The sequence below is a fragment of the Salmo salar genome, chromosome ssa21 (genome assembly GCF_905237065.1).
Source record: "Salmo salar chromosome ssa21, Ssal_v3.1, whole genome shotgun sequence".
NCBI classification, from domain to species: Eukaryota; Metazoa; Chordata; class Actinopteri; order Salmoniformes; family Salmonidae; genus Salmo; species Salmo salar.
In genome coordinates this window covers 44,830,272-44,846,560 of record NC_059462.1, presented here as the reverse complement: position 1 = coordinate 44,846,560, position 16,289 = coordinate 44,830,272, and the positions used below count along the sequence as shown (strand labels likewise).

Sequence of the window (16,289 nt, the reverse complement as noted above, 5' to 3'; positions counted from 1 at the left end):
TTCGGAATGGATATATACACTTGTTCTGAGACGTCGTGGCAGGCTGTATATGCTATGTAGCCTACTGTATGGAAGAAGACATGTGTGTTATGGATAAGGAATTATTTTCATGTGTTTACAGGCGCTCTCTGACCTTTTCCTAGTTTTTGCGCTTGTGTTACCTGCGCGGGAAATTTATATTTTATGAACCTTTTAACTTTTATTTTTGAAGATTTTACAGTCATAGTCGAAACAAGTCTGATATTTAACATGTTTCCTAATACGGGAATGGTGAACCTGATGACGACCATGCAAGTCGGAATGGCAAATCATTTTTAACCGAAGTACTAATATTGAGTTTCAAACACCAGATAGCCAACGCTTTTTTTTTTTTTACAAACAGCTATGAGAAAAAGTGCCTTGTTTGGAGGTATGGTGCAGTGGATCTTATGGAACTTCGTCTCATTCCTCCTGTGCTGGACTTTTGTTGACGCACAGGTAAGAAACAAAGCTTAGGCCAAATTGTTCAGCTGTGTTGGAAATATGACATTACATTTTGTTTTAGCAGCAAGTAGGGGTGCTGAGGGTTCTGTACTATCCCCAGAATTCTTTTTTTCCCTTCTTTTTTTTATCACAAAGGTATTACACTGGGCCTTTACTAGTAATGTATTAGTGGAACAATATAGCCATTTGTAGCTTTGTTGTTTAGATTTTGTTTTGATGAGTGCAATATGTTTAGAATAGTATAAATTGCCAAAGTTGAACATTGAGTAAAAAAGAATATCAGCTGTGGAAAATCGTTTTAGACTTTCATAATGAATCGATTATTTAACCCTGTTAAATACGACCAAGCATAGATCCAAATGAGGGGGTAAATTAATTACCCTTCAGAAATACTTATTATAGGACTCAAAAATGCCACATTGGGCTTCAATGGTACTGTAGGAATAATGTGTGGTAAGAAAACTGTGAAATTCTATTAAAATCACATCAAAATGGATGAAAAGTATTGTCATCCAAAAAGTATTGTCAAAATATTGTCTATTGGTATATAAATCTGAAATTAAGTTTTAATATGTCTGAAATGTCCAAATTGATCAACACGACCAATACTTTTTTGTATTTTGCAATCAAAAACATATATTTTTGGAAGGTAACATTTTTGTAGGTTTTCTATATTTAATTGTAGTAATATTTGGTTCCTTTTGGCTGAATTTGAAGAGTTAACCTCCTATCTTACTTCTTTGCTATAAAAGGAATGTTCGTCAATGTAAGTATTCTGACCTCCTAAACCACACCTTTAAATTGTAAAAAAAAAAAAGATGTATACCCTACCGTTCAAAAGTTTGAGGTCACTTAGAAATGTCCTTGTTTTTGAAAGAAAATCGATTTTTTTGTTCATTAAATGAACATCAAATTGATCAGAAATACAGTGTAGACATTGTTAATGTCTAAAATGACTATTGTAGCTGGAAATGGCAGATTTTTCATGGAATGTCGACATAGGTGCACAGAGGCCCATTATCAGCAACCATCACTCCTGTGCTCCAATGGCACATTGTGTTAGCTAATCTGTCACGTCCTGACCAGTAAAGGGGTTATTTGTTATTGTAGTTTGGCCAGGACGTGGCAGGGAGTGCTTGCTTTATGTGGTTCGGGGTTTGTTGGGATATGTATTTATGTGAGAGGGGTGTTTGTTTTATGTGTTCCGGGGTTTTTGCGTAATGTTCTTGTTTTGTATTTCTATGGTTTTCTATGTTGTGTATTTCTTTGTTGGCCTGGTATGGCTCTCAATCAGGAACAGCTGTACATCGTTGTTGCTGATTGGGAGTCATACTTAGGTAGCCCTTTCTTCACCTGTCTTTTGTGGGAGGTTGTTTCTGCAGTGCTATGTTTAGCCTGCAAGACTGTTTGTCGTTCGTTTGTTTTCTTGTTTTGTTCTTAAGTGTCTCAATAAAAGTAAAGATGAGCACTCAACCCGCTGCGCCTTGGTCTACTCCATATAACGACCGTTACATAATCCAAGTTTATCATTTTAAAAGGCTAATTGATCATTAGAAAACCCTTTTGCAATTATGTTAGCAGAGCTGAAAATGTTTGTGCTGATTACCGAGGCAATAAAACTGGCCTTCTTTAGACTAGTTTAGTATCTGGAGCATCGACATTTGTGTGTTTGATAACAGGCTCAAAATGGCCAGAAACAAAGAAATTTCTTCTGAAACTCGTCAGTCTATTCTTGTTCTGAGAAATGAAGGCTATTCCATGCGAGAAATTGCCAAGAAACTGAAGATCTCGTACAACGCTGTGTACTACTCCCTTCAGTATTGGGTTCTCAGGGGGGATGTTTTAACACAGCTTACAGTACCTGCATGTGCAGCAGATCTAAATCACTGACATGCCGTGACTAACATTTTCCCCTTCCCTGAGACCTAGAAAATGTTGTTCTTATTGTATAAATGAGAAGACAAATGGACTGAATTCATAATTTTGATCCTGTGAGACCCAATGATGTAAAGATGCAACATTTAATAAAGTGCATCCTGTACATGTCCTAAACTCAAAAATCATGCCAAACACTACATAGTTCATCTCTAGATGTATCTCTTAGTAGTATTTGTTCTGTGTCAGTATTATTATTGTGGCATCAGTCGGAAGCTTCTAAAACATTAGAAACCTGTCCACATATCAAAGACCACACTGGTCCCAAACACAAGCATATGGTGTAAGTCATTCAAGCAAGTACATTACTTGAAATTAACCAAGTAGAAAAAAAGACATTGAGAAAGAAACATTTTGAGCCAGAGCTAGAGATAGTTTTGTAAGTGTTGCAAAAACATAACATTGGGCTTAAAGGGTTGAGAAACTGAAACATTGGGACACATTCGTATTGATAGACAAATTAGAGAGATTGTTCTCCTTCTAAATTCTGCAAATATGGATAACCAAATACTTCAAGAGTAACTTTGATGCCCCCTCTACACATCAAAATAACAAATATTCATAACATGACCAGGTGACTTATTAAATCAGGAAACAGGTTAAAGAAGGATTTTTAAACCTTGATCAAATTGAGATTGTGTATGGGTGCCAGAGGGTGAACGGGCAAGACAAAGTAGTACTAATATCATTCCATTTAATCTGCTCATCAATGGAGGTTCTTGGTCCCCATGCTCCCCCCATGCTTCCCCATGCTCCCCCATGCTTTCCCATGCTTCCCCATGCTCCCTCATGCTTCCCTAAGCTTCCCCATGCTCCCCCATGCTTCCAGGCTTCCTTTGGACAAGAGCTGTCCATCACAGCACACATTCACCTTCTCTCGTTTCCCTTTCTATTTGATGCTTCTAATGTATCTGTGTCTGTGCCTGCAATGAACTGTTGTGGTTGTTAGCGTCTATAAGGTTGACCCCTAGTCAACTCCGTTCAATCAGTCAGGTGTATGTAATTCAGCCTGCCAGTGAAGGTCCATTCAGCTCCAGGCCTTGATGGACAAATATCAGTTACATTTTTCATGAATAGGTTTGCAATTCAAAGGAATACAGTACATAAGTTATGCATGTGGACCATGTAATATTGAAAAATGTTGTTCTGTGCAAGGTCATGCACCGTCTAAATACTGATTCACATGGCAACATGAAGCACATTCATAATCTTACTTTGAAAAGATATACAACCAGGAACTAAAATGTAAACACTTCAACTCCTTCCTGTACTTTAGGCTACTTCAGGATTGCAACAGGTCTTACACATAGACAGACTTAGAAGAGGTTTGTTTTTCCGTAAGGGACAAATATAACAACAGAACGAGCTAATAATAAAAAAAAAGTAAAAGTCCTTTAACAATGTTTAATATTTTGAGTGGGATTTGAAAGGGAAGCATTACTCCAACTGAAGAACATTACATTCTCTTCCTCCTCCTGCTCCTAGTTCTCTGGTCTCAACGTCTCCACCATAATAAACAGCATGCTTATTATCAACAGGAAGATAAGGGGGGAAAGAAACGCACAAACAACAACATCATTAAACTCTTCTGTGGAATCCTCATTAGGTAGTTCAATGTGCACTACTTACTTATTTGTTAATCAGAGCTAAGAACTACAATAACATTAAAGTCCATGAAGAAGACTATTTGAAGAGTGAGCGAACGATCTGAAAATAATTGCTTGCTCTTCTGGCCTGCAGTCTGGTAATTTACTTTGGAAGTGCTGAAATTCTGCAGCAACTATGATAGAAATAATGCATATCGTCGCTGTCTGATGTCCAAAACTGAACATTTTCAGGAAATTGAAAAAAATGACCATATTTTACCATGAACGAACATGAAACATTTTTGAATACATTTTCTTGGTCCTAGAGTCATGAAATTTTCAGAGTACACTTAGGAAACTTACTGTTACTGTTTTTAGTTTAAAAAAATGTTTTCTATGAGGTTTTCATCAGACAACGATATCCATTATTCACAGTTCCTCAGGTGTGATGTGGGTGCATTATTCTTCATGAAGCTTGCATAAAAACATTTTTATTTTTAATGTGTAGCATTTGTTATCTCTTTACATTGTGATATTGTCACTGTCATATGTCTTTCATTACTTGTAAATCAGGTTAGAGAAAATGTGTGACAAATCTTCAAGTCTCTGTGTGAAATAAGGTGGCAATCAGATCATAGCAGATAAAAGTTATCACTGCTGAACTCTAGCATAGCCTGTAAGGTATTGATCTGTTTAAAGAGCGACTCCATTCCAGTGGCTGAATTCAACCTTTCCCCACCCAAGCTAGGAGTGCTGTGATGCAAAAATTTGGTAGAGTTTTGACACAAGTGACCTAAAATTCCTCGTTAAACTGTTAAACTCCCACTGCTTGTTGCCTGCAGGGTGGATCTGAGGAGAGCCTGACAGCAGAGGAGCAGATGTACATTCTGTATGACATTAAACTCCAGTGCCACCGGAACCTCTCCACCCGCAACCCAGCCGGTAATACAACATCAAACATGCCCTAACATGCCCTATGTCTGTGACACTGTACTGCTTCCGCTACTGTATAGGCAAACATACAGTAAGTAAGTGTGAAGTAAGTATGAATTGCTGTTGATAAGAGCGTCTGCTAGATTACTAAAATGTTAAAATAAAATAAAAGATACTTCATACTCCAGTGTAGCCAGAATCTCTGCATCCACAAACCTACAGGTAATGAGAACATAAAGACTGGCACCTCAGACATATCATGATACTTGTTACTTTTATCTCTTATTCTTATCCATATTTTTTGAAACTGCACTGTCGGTTGGCGCTCGTAAGTAAGCATTTCACTGTAAGGTCTACTGTTGTATTCGGCGCATGTGACTAATAAAATTTGATTTGATTTGACACTGTGGTACTGCCTAAGATATAGCTAGGTGGACCTCTGTAAGTAGGCGTACAAGTGTGATAAACTTTCCTGAAGGTGTGGGGGACTCAGATCACTTCCTGCATTTCAACACATTTTGCTATGGCGCAGAGAGAAACATTTGCAGTTTAATCATTCTACTCTACACATTTTGTCATGAGGCTAAGAGAAAATGTTGCAGTTTCAAAGCAAATATTGCAATTCTACACTTTTTGCCATTTGGCAGGGGGGAAAAATGCTGTTTTATAGCGCATCAAATGTTATTTGTCACATGCGCCGAATACAAAAGGTGTAGACCTTCCCGTGAAATGCTTACCTAAAAGCCCTTAGCCAACAATGCAGTTCAAGAAAGAGTTAAGAAAATATTTTCTAAATAAACTAAAGTAAAAAATAATATAAAATAACAATAATGAGGCTATATACAAGGGGTACCAGTACAGAGTCAATGTGCGGTGGTACAGGTTAGTCGTGGTAATTTGTACTTGTACAGTTGATGTCGGAAGTTTACATACACCTTAGCCAAATACATTTAAACTCAGTTTTTCACAATTCCTGACATTTAATCCTAGTAAAAATTCCTTGTCTAAGGTCAGTTAGGATCATCACTTTATTTTAAGAACGTGAAATGTCAGAATAATAGTAGAGTGATTCAGCTTTTCTTTCTTTCATCACATTCCCAGTGGGTCAGAAGTTTACATACACTCAATTAGTATTTGGTAGTATTGCCTTTAAATTGTTTAACTTGGGTCAAACGTTTCAGGTAGCCTTCCACAAGCTTCCCACAATAAGTTGGGTGAATTTTGACCCATTCCTCCTGACAGAGCTGGTGTAACTGAGGCAGGTTTGTAGTCCTCCTTGCTCGCACATGCTTTTTCAATTCTGCCCACACATTTTCTATAGGATTGAGGTCAGGGCTTTGTGATGGCCACTCCAATACCTTGACTTTGTTGTCCTTAAGCCATTTTGCCACAACCTTGGAAGTATGCTTAGGGTCATTGTGCATTTGGAAGACCCATTTGCGACCAAGCTTTAACTTCCTGACTGATGTCTTGAGATGTTGCTTCAATATATCCACATAGTTTTCCTCCTCATGATGCCATCTATTTTGTGAAGTGCACCAGTCCCTCCTGCAGCAAAGCACCCCCACAAAATGACACTGCCAGCCCTGTGCTTCATGGTTGGGATGGTGTTCTTCAGCTTGCAAGCCACCCCCTTTTCCTCCAAACATAATGATGACCATTATGGCCAAACAGTTATATTTTTGTTTCATCAGACCAGAGGACATTTCTCCAAAAAGTACGATCTTTGTCTGGCTTTTTTATTGCGGTTTTGGAGCAGTGGCTTCTTCCTTGCTGAGCGGCCTTTCAGGTTATGTCGATATAGGGACTCGTTTTACTGTGGATACAGATACTTTTGTACCTGTTTCCCCCCAGCATCTTCACAAGGTCCTTTGCTGTTGTTCTGGGATTGATTTGCACTTCTCGCACCAAAGTACATTAATCTCATAGGAGACAGAATGCTGAGCGGAATGACGGCTGTGTGGTCCCATGTGTTTATACTTGCATACTATTGTTTGTACAGATGAACGTGGTACCTTCAGGCGTTTGGAAATTGCTCCAAAGGATGAACCAGACTTGTGGAGGTCTACAATTTCTTTCTGAGGTCTTGGCTGATTTTTTTTGATTTTCCCATGATGTCAAGCAGAGGCACTGAGTGTGAAGGTAGGCCTTGAAATACATCCACAGGTACACATCCAATTGACTCAAATTATGTAAATGATGTCAATTAGCCTATCAGAAGCTTCTAAAGCCATGACATCATATTCTGGAATTTTCCAAGCTGTTTAAAGGCACAGTCAACTTAGTGTATGTAAACTTCTGACCCACTGGAATTGTGATGCAGTGAATTACAAGTTAAATAATCTGTCTGAAAACAATTGTTGGAAAAATGACTTGTGTCATGCACAAAGTAGATGCCCTAACCGACTTTCCAAAACTATAGTTTGTTAACAAGAAATTTGTGGACTGGTTGAAAAACCAGTTTTAATGACTCCAACCTAAGTGTATGTAAATTTCCGACTTCAATTATAGGTCTGGGTAAAATTACTGTGCATAGATAATAGACTGTGTTAAATGCAATGTTAAAACAAATGGGGGGGTGTCAATGTAAATTGTCCGGGTGGCCATTTTATTAATTGTTCAGCAGTCTTATGGCTTGGGGGTTGAAGCTGTTAAGGAGCATTTTGGTCCCAGACTTGGCAGAGAGAACAGTCTATGACTTGGGCAACTGGAGTCTTTGACCATTTTTTGGGCCTTCCTCAAACACTGCCTGGTATATAGGTCCTAGATGGCAGGAAGCTTGGCCCCAGTGATGTACTGGGCCGTAAGCACTACCCTCTGTAGCGCCTTAAGGTCAGTTGCCGACCAGTCGCCATACTAGGCAATAATGCAACCGGTCAGGATACTTTCGATTGTGCAGCTGTAGAACCTTTTGAGGATCTGGGGACTCATGCCAAATCTTTTCAGTCTCCTGAGGGGGAAAAGGTGTTTGGACCATGATAGTTCGTTGGTGATGTGGACACCAAGTAACTTGAAACTCTTGACCCACTCCACTACAGCCCCATCGATGTTAATCGGGGCCTGTTCGGCCCGCCTTTTCCTGTAGTCCACGATCAGCTCATTTGTCTTGCTCACATTGAGGGAGAGGTTGTTGTCCTGACACCACACTGCCAGGTCTTTTACCTTCTCCCTATTGGCTGTCTCATCGTTGTCAGTGATCAGGCCTACCACTGTGGTGTCATCAGCAAACTTAATGATGGTGTTGGAGTCGTGTTTGGACACGCACTCGTAGGTGAACAGGGAGTCCAGGAGGAGACTGAACACGCACCCCTGAGGGGCCCCAGTGTTGAGGATCAGCGTTGCAGATGTGTTGTTGCCTTCCCTTACCACCTAGGGGCGGCCTGTCAGGAAGTCCAGGAACAGTTGCAGAGGGAAGTGTTAGTCCCAGGGTCCTTAGCTTAGCGATGAGCTTTGTGGGCACTATGTTGTTCAATGCTGAGCTGTAGTCAGTGAACAACATTCTTACATAGGTGTTCCTATTGTCGAGGTGGGAAAGGGCAGTGTGGAGTGCGATTGAGATTGCCTCGTCTGTGGATCTGTTGGGGCAGTATGGGTCTAGGGTTTCTGGGATGATGGTGTTGATGTGAGCCATTCAAAGCAATTCATGGCTACCGATGTGAGCGCTACGGGGTTGTAATCATTTAGGCAGGTTACCTTCTCTTCCTTGGTCACAGGGACTATGGTGATCTGCTTGAAACATGTAGGTATTACAGACTCAGTCAGGGAGAGGTTGAAAATGTCAGTGAAGTCTCTTGCCAGTTGGTCCGTACATGCTTTGAGTACATGTCCTGGTAATCCGCCTGGCCTGGCAGATTTGTGAATGTTCCCAAGTGGTGCAGTGATCTATGGCACTGCATGTCAGTGCAAGAGGCGTCACTACGGTCCCTGGTTCGAGTCCAGGCTGTATCACATCCGGCCGTGATTGGGAGTCCCATAAGGTGGCGCACAATTGGCCCAGCGTCGTCCGGGGTAGGCCATCATTGTAAATAAGAATTTTTTGTTAACTGACTTGCCTAGTTAAATAAAGGTTAAACAATTTATTTTTTTTTATGTTGACCTGTTTAAAGGTCTTGCTCACATCGGCTACGGAGAGTGTGATCACAGAGTCATCTGGAACAGCTGGTGCTGTCATGCATGATTCAGTGTTGCTTGCATCGAAGGGAGCATAAAAGGCATTTAGCTCTTCTGGTAGGCTCGCGTCACTGGGCAGCTCGCGGCTGGGTTTCCCTTTGTAGTCCGTAATAGTTTTCAAGCCCTCCGACGAGCGTTGGAGCCGGTGTAGCAGGATTCAATCTTAATCCTGTATTGACACCTTTCCTGTTTGATGGTTCGTCTGAGGGCATAGCGGGATTTCTTATAAGCGTTCGTATTAGTGTCCCGTTCCTTGAAAGCGGCAGCTCTTGCCTTTAGCTCATATTTGCCAAATGCAGGGTGAGGGAGAGCTTTGTATGCGTCTCTGTGTGTGGAGTAAAGGTGGCCTAGAGTTTTTTTCCTCTGGTGGCACGTGAAAAGCTGGTAGAAATGACGTAAAATGGATTTAAGTTTGCTTGCATTAAATTCCCCGGCCACTAGGAGCATCGCTTCTCGATTAGCATTTTCTTGTTTGCTTATGGCTTTATACAGCTCGTTGAGTGTGGTCTTGGTACCAGCATCTGTTTGTGGTGGTAAATAGATGGCTACAAATAATATAGATGAGAACTCCCTTGGTAGATAGTGTTCTACAGCTGCACCATCGAGAGCATCCTGACTGGTTGCATCACCGCCTGGTGTGGCAACTTCTCAGCATCCAACCACATGGCGCTACAGAGAGTCGTGCGTATGGCCCAGTACATCACTGAAGCCAAGCTTCCTGCCATCCAGGACCTCTATACCAGGAAGTGTCAGAGGAAGGCCCTAAAGTTTGTTAAAGACTCAAGCCACCCGTGTCATAGACTGTTCTCTCTGCTACCGCACGGCAAGCGGTACCGGAGTGACAAGTCTAGGTCCAAAACACTCCTTAACAGCTTCTACCCCCAAGCCATAAGACTGCTGAACAATTAGTCAAATGGCCACCCGGACTATTTACATTAACACCCCCTGCTCCATTTGTTTTTACACTGCTGCTACTTGCTGTCTATTATCTATGCATAGTCACTTTACCCATATCTTCATGTACATATTTCTTTAATTACCTCTAACCTGTACCCCCGCACATTGACACGGTACCGGTACCCCCTGTATATAGCCTCATTATAGTTTTTTATTGTGTTACTTTCTTTTTACATTAGTATATTTAGTAAATATTTTCTCAACGGTTATCTTTCTTAAAACGGAGTTGTTGGTTAAGGGCTTGTAAGTAAGCATGTCACAGTAAGGTTGTATTCGGCGCATGTGACAAATATTTTTTTTTTTATTATGTTCCAGAATTAGAATACAAGTAAAGGACATAATAAATCAGTCTGCACACGCAAATTAGAGTGATGACAACGTAGTGAATGCAATTCGAATCATACAGATGACAGAGAATCATCGCACTACGGTCTTAATCATGCCTGAGGGGAGGCATATTTCCTAGATGAAACTCACTGACCCTCAGCCTTAGCCCATCCCAATTCCTGCATCATCTTGGTCTTAATGCCTTGTTGATTCATCAGCACTCATTTCTGTAGCTATCCTCAGTGTAAATTTGTGCAAGATTAAAGCTACAGAATGTTGCTTCCGGGGAACAACAAGGTGAAACTCTCTGAATGTTTCCCTGGCAGCCTCTAATGGGTTGACCTGAAAACCCAAAACTGTAGTTGGCACACCTTTGTCTGGCTGGCCGAAAGGACATTTTGGATTGGTTTGACTCACTTTGACACACTTCCATGGATTCTCTGCTGATGACAGAACAGAACAAATAGACTCAGTTGACAACAGTTGACAGCTGCTAGAATGAAGATGATGTTACAATGTTATATTCATAATTAATTTCATATAATATGAAAAGTTATTCGTAGTGGCATATTTAAAACAACAGATAAAAAAAACTCTCAGGGAAACAAGACACGTTTCTTTGAATCTGTTCCTATGTTTTCAGGGGCCAGTGGATCAGGCAATTTAACAGTTAAGAAATCAGTGACAGTAGAAGACATATCTTTGAACTCAAACTTTCCAAATTTACAATGTTTTATTATTAATTTCTTCTCCTCTCCTACCCTATCCTCCCCTCCCTTCCTCTGGCTTTTTACATTCACTCAGCCGAAGGTCATACTACATTTTGTTTCATTAATGAGTGATGAATCTGTGAGGTAATGAATGTAGACATATACTATCCCGGTTTGAATCTAAGATGAGTCTCACCTTCACCTATGTATCAATGCCTGTCTGCTGGTGGGATGTAAGGGAAGTTCATAGAGGAGCACTAGGTTCTCTTAAAGGCATGCACATCACTTCTGCTACTGTAAGGTCAAGGTGAAGAAGACATAGTATACTGGGAATAAACTGTACATGCTCTGAATGTTCTGTAACCTAACATCCCACGACTTCATTAATTGGGATATTCACGTGATAATGCTCTCGAAGACGGTGTTGGGAGGATATATTGGCACGAGTGTTGTCAGGCCCTGGACGAAGTCGACGGCCGGCAAACCATGCAAGAATATCCTCCAAACACCGGCTTTGAGGGCATTATCACTTTTATACAACTGGTTACAAACATATTCAAATAATGATTGACATATTTTCATAAACTTTATTTTGATGAATTTATTCATACTATTTCATCCTTCCACAAGATACAGTCCCGACACAAATCTAGAGATGCTACCCAGGCCGGCTGATCGTTAATTTTATCGATTCGGTTGCCAGAGATGTGACCCAGTAGTTCGTTGTAAATGTTCCATTGCCATACTAGCTGACAACATTCTTATCCCTTGGTTGCTAGCTAGCCAACTACGGCTAACTTACAGCCAAGGTCAAACAGTGCAGCCAGAATAACAGCAAAGTAGCTGCATTTGCATTTGTTTAAGTTGTTTTCTAGTGACATTTATTTAGATACATCCATAACAATGAGCTAATGATACACGATTTCACCTGGCATAGAAAATGTGCTCACTCGTCAGGACACTGTTGTTTAGAGCAGAGGAGCTAGCCAACAACACAGCTAGCACAATCACTTCAAACTGAAGCTGGAAAGACTGCAAACTTGCTGCATTTAGTTTTGTTTTACCTGTTTTCTATTTCATTTCTTTGTATACTGTATATCAATAAAAATGAATTCGTTTTCATGATTTCGACTGACTGAGAAAGTTGCCTGTCTGTCTCCTCCCGAACACGTTCATTACTATGGGACAGCTGGATATCGAATTTCAATATTGAAACAATGTTGCAAATGTTGGAGAGACAGACAGCAAGGGTTTATACAAATCTCTGCTGTTGAATATCAAATGCTAGTCTAAAAGAAATGTGAGAATGTCTAGATGAGATCAAGTTCATAAATTTGCCTGGATGGGCTCATGAGACAGTGGATTGTGCAGTGAGATGAAACAGAGTAAATAGGTATTTTAACGTCATAGCTTTAGCCGGTGGTAACTTGTGGAAAAGACACCGGCTGCAGTGCAGTTTTAATCAATCACCACCCAGGATTAGATCCACCCGTTGTATAAAATCAATATAACTCATATGATCAAGCTATAAAATTATCCAAAGTGTACAATGCTGTCTTCAAATGTCAATATAGTAGAACCTCAAAGTTAGGAACGTTTCAATATTGGAACAACCTCCATTTCCAACGTGTTCCTACTGTGTCTCTGAGGTCCTGCACCGGTCACACACTGTTGTTGAAAAGAGTGTCCTGCCTCTTCTCTAGATGACCTCTGCCCCCCTGGTTGGGATGGCCTTATCTGCTGGCCTCAGGGTCACCCAGCAGCTGTCACCAAGGTCCCCTGCCCCAGCTACATCTTCGACTTCAACCACAAAGGTAGGTGACACCCCACTCTGCATGCATGGCAGAACAGGTTCCAGGTTCCCCATAGAAATATCATTTGAACACAACATCTCTGTGTTGTTCCCCTCTACCTGTGTATGGTTGATACATAGCTAGTTTATATTAATACTTGAATTATGTATTGTCTAATCTAAGTATACAGATAAAGTATTATGACAAACAACTCTGCCTGCATGGGAGAATGAGTTCCCGGTTACCAATGTATGATTGATATAGTGCATTTTTTGTGGATTTATAGTGACTTTAGAAATTTGAATTATGTACTGCCTCACTTGAGGTGCCAAGTGAAACCAAGTAAGCTACAGAGATACAGTATGTTGATTTGTTGATATATATTACAGGTCATGCCTACAGGAAGTGTGACATCAATGGGTCGTGGGTGTTTGTGGAGAGCCTGAACAGGACATGGCCTAACTACTCAGAGTGTCTGGGCCCTGGGTTCTTGAAGCCAAGCAACGAGAGGGGGAAAGTGAGTACTGTTCTGTAGCTACTGCAGCTGCCTTATCCCCACATATGCAGGAAACCCTACAATGCCACTGTATATATTGTATTGTCTTTTAGCAGATGGTTTTATCCAAAGCCAGTTATCCATACAGTATATGATATATTTAGCATATGTGGATCAACCCTAATGTTGTCATTCTCACTCCTACTGAGCAACTGGGTCAATTACATGGCTGTTTCAGCTAGTAACATCTCTGTTAGGGAAGCTTTACAGTAATACAGATGTAGGATCTTAATTTGAGCCAGTTTGCTACACCAGGGAATTAATCATGCAACAAAAGGAAATGTGAATTATTATATGTATGATAATTAATGGACATTTTTGTAGGGGTTGATACATTTTCTTTTAGGGCAAATCAAGTCTGACATTTCTAAGTGGAAATTACAAACTTTAGAAGCCTTAATAAAAGTCAAATACACTACAAGTTAGCATTTCCTGCTGTGCAAGAAAATTCTCAGCAACAAAAGAGTGATCCAATTAAGATCCTACATCTGTACCTACAGTACCTGTATCCTCTTTCCAGCAGGACTTCTTTGAGCGTCTCTATGTCATGTACACCGTTGGCTACGCTGTGTCCTTCAGCTCTCTACTAGTGGCTATCTTCATCATCGGATACTTTAGGTGAGTGTGTGTGTGTGTGTGTGTGTGTGTGTGTGTGTGTGTGTGTGTGTGTGTGTGTGTGTGTGTGTGTGTGTGTGTGTGTGTGTGTGTGTGTGTGTGTGTGTGTGTGTGTGTGTGTGCTTGTGTGTGTGGTTTGGTTTTACTATCCTTGTGGTGACCAGAAGTCCTCACAAGGATAGTAATAAAAGGAACATTTGGACAAGTGGGGACATTTCGCCAGTCCCCACAAGGAAGAAAGCTTTAGGGTTAGGGTCACAATTAGGGTTAGAATTAAGGTTTAGGTTAGGAGTTTGGGGTTACGGTTAGGGTCAAGGTTAAGGGTCAGGGAAAATAGGATTTTGAATGGGAATCATTTTTGGGGCCCCGAAAAGTATAGTAAAACAAACGTGTGTGTGTGTGTGTGTGTTTGCGCCTGTCTGTGTGCATACTTGCGTGCGTGCATGAGCATGTCTTTCTGAAAGAGTGTGAGAGGCTTCCAGTAATAATCAATAGATGAAAACAGACATAGGCCTAATGGGAGTTTGGCTCAGGCAAATGAGAACTAGGAAAGCCAGTGTGGAAATAGCAGTTTCCTGGCTGTGCACTGCAGAGTGTGAAAATACATTTGGCAACATGGAAATGCAGAGTAATCTGAAATGAAAGCAAATGGGTTGAAAAAAGCCCAAATACTCCAAACATTGAGAGGAGGGATATTAAAGTAAAGAATAAAGATTTTAAGCAGAGTCAAGAAGCCATTTTAGATAGGGTTTCTGAGAAAGTGAGTATGTTTCAAGGCCAACAAACAATAAGCAAATAGAAAGACCTGGCAGCAGTACTGGTTAAGTTTTAGTCCGTCATTAAATTGTCTCATTAGTCATATTGAATGATGCAGATAGACGGGTTGGTTGTTTAGCAACAAAACCAAGTCTGATTAAACCAAGATTGAACTCTATGGCCTGAATGCCAAGAGTCACGTCTGGAGGTAACCTGGCACCATCCCTACGGTGAGGCATGGTGGTGGCAGCATCATGCTGTGGGGATGTTTTTCTGCGGCAGGGACTGGGGAGACTAGTCAGGATCAAGGGAAAAATGAATGGAGCAAAGTACAGGGCGATCCTTGATGAAAACCTGCTCCAGAGCGCTAAGTACCTCAGACTGGGGCGAAGATTCACCTCAAACAGGACAACGACCCTAAGCTCACAGCCAAGACAACATAGGAGTGGCTTTGGGACAAGTGTCTGAATGTCCTTGAGTGGCCCAGCCAGAGCCCGGACTTGAACCCGATCGAACATCTCTGAAGAGATGTAAAAATAGCTGAGCAGTGACGCTCCCCATCCAAGCTGACAGAGCTTGTGAGGATCTACATAGAAGAATCAGAGAAACTCCCCAAATACAGATGTGCCAAGCTTGTAGTATCATACCCAAGAAGACTCAATGCTGTAAACGCTGCCAAAGGTGCTTCAATAAAGTAAACTTATGTAAATGTGATATTTCAGTAGTTTTTTTCTAAAATTCTTAAACCCTGTTCATGAATTGTCATTATGGGGTATTGTTTGTAGATTGATGAAGGGAAAAAAACAATTTAATATATTTTAGAATATGACTGTAATGTAACAAAATGTGGAAAAAGTCAAGGGGTCTAAATACTTTCCGAATGCACTGAATGTTTCACCTCCAAATGTTATTGAAGCATAAATACGCTTCACACAATGAGCACTTGTTGTCTCTCAAATATATTACATTTTAGTCATTTAGCAGAAACTCTTATCCAGAGCAACTTACAGTAGTGAATGCATACAATTCATTTCATTCATTTTTTTTTTCTTCCCCCTACTGGCCCCCCGTGGGAATCGAACCCACAACCCTGGCGTTTCAAACACCATTGCAAACACCATGCTCTACCAACTGAGCCACAGGGAGGACAATTGTTGTTATAGTTGTTGGTTAACTAGCTAGTTAATTTTTACCATATTAGCATAGACATGACATCAGTCAAAACACCTCAAAACAAGACGTGGTATCAATAACACGATACAACGAGCTGAAATGAGTCACCTACGATTCCCCACATGGCAGCTTCTTGTCATTGTTGCTAGGTATCTGACTGTTCAGAATCATAAAAACGCATGCCTTCTGGCCACATCGATGCGTGTGTATCATTTTCGTGATGTTGTCAGATAAATATGAAACTCTCTCGATGAACAGACTCAAGAGAAATAGTATATAATGATAATAATATTAG

The 16,289-nt window shown here is 40.7% G+C and overlaps 1 protein-coding gene across 1 annotated transcript in view; it reads left to right on the top strand.

Moving 5' to 3' along the window:
- The first annotated feature begins 267 nt into the window (after positions 1 to 267).
- Positions 268 to 16,289, top strand: part of pth2ra (parathyroid hormone 2 receptor a) — a 118,095-nt gene continuing 102,073 nt past the window's right edge. The window contains exons 1-5 of the mRNA XM_045704397.1: positions 268 to 294; positions 4,847 to 4,946; positions 12,805 to 12,915; positions 13,284 to 13,411; positions 13,971 to 14,068. Coding sequence (XP_045560353.1) covers positions 268 to 294; positions 4,847 to 4,946; positions 12,805 to 12,915; positions 13,284 to 13,411; positions 13,971 to 14,068 — 464 coding nt within the window. The remainder of the gene's footprint in view (positions 295 to 4,846; positions 4,947 to 12,804; positions 12,916 to 13,283; positions 13,412 to 13,970; positions 14,069 to 16,289) is intronic.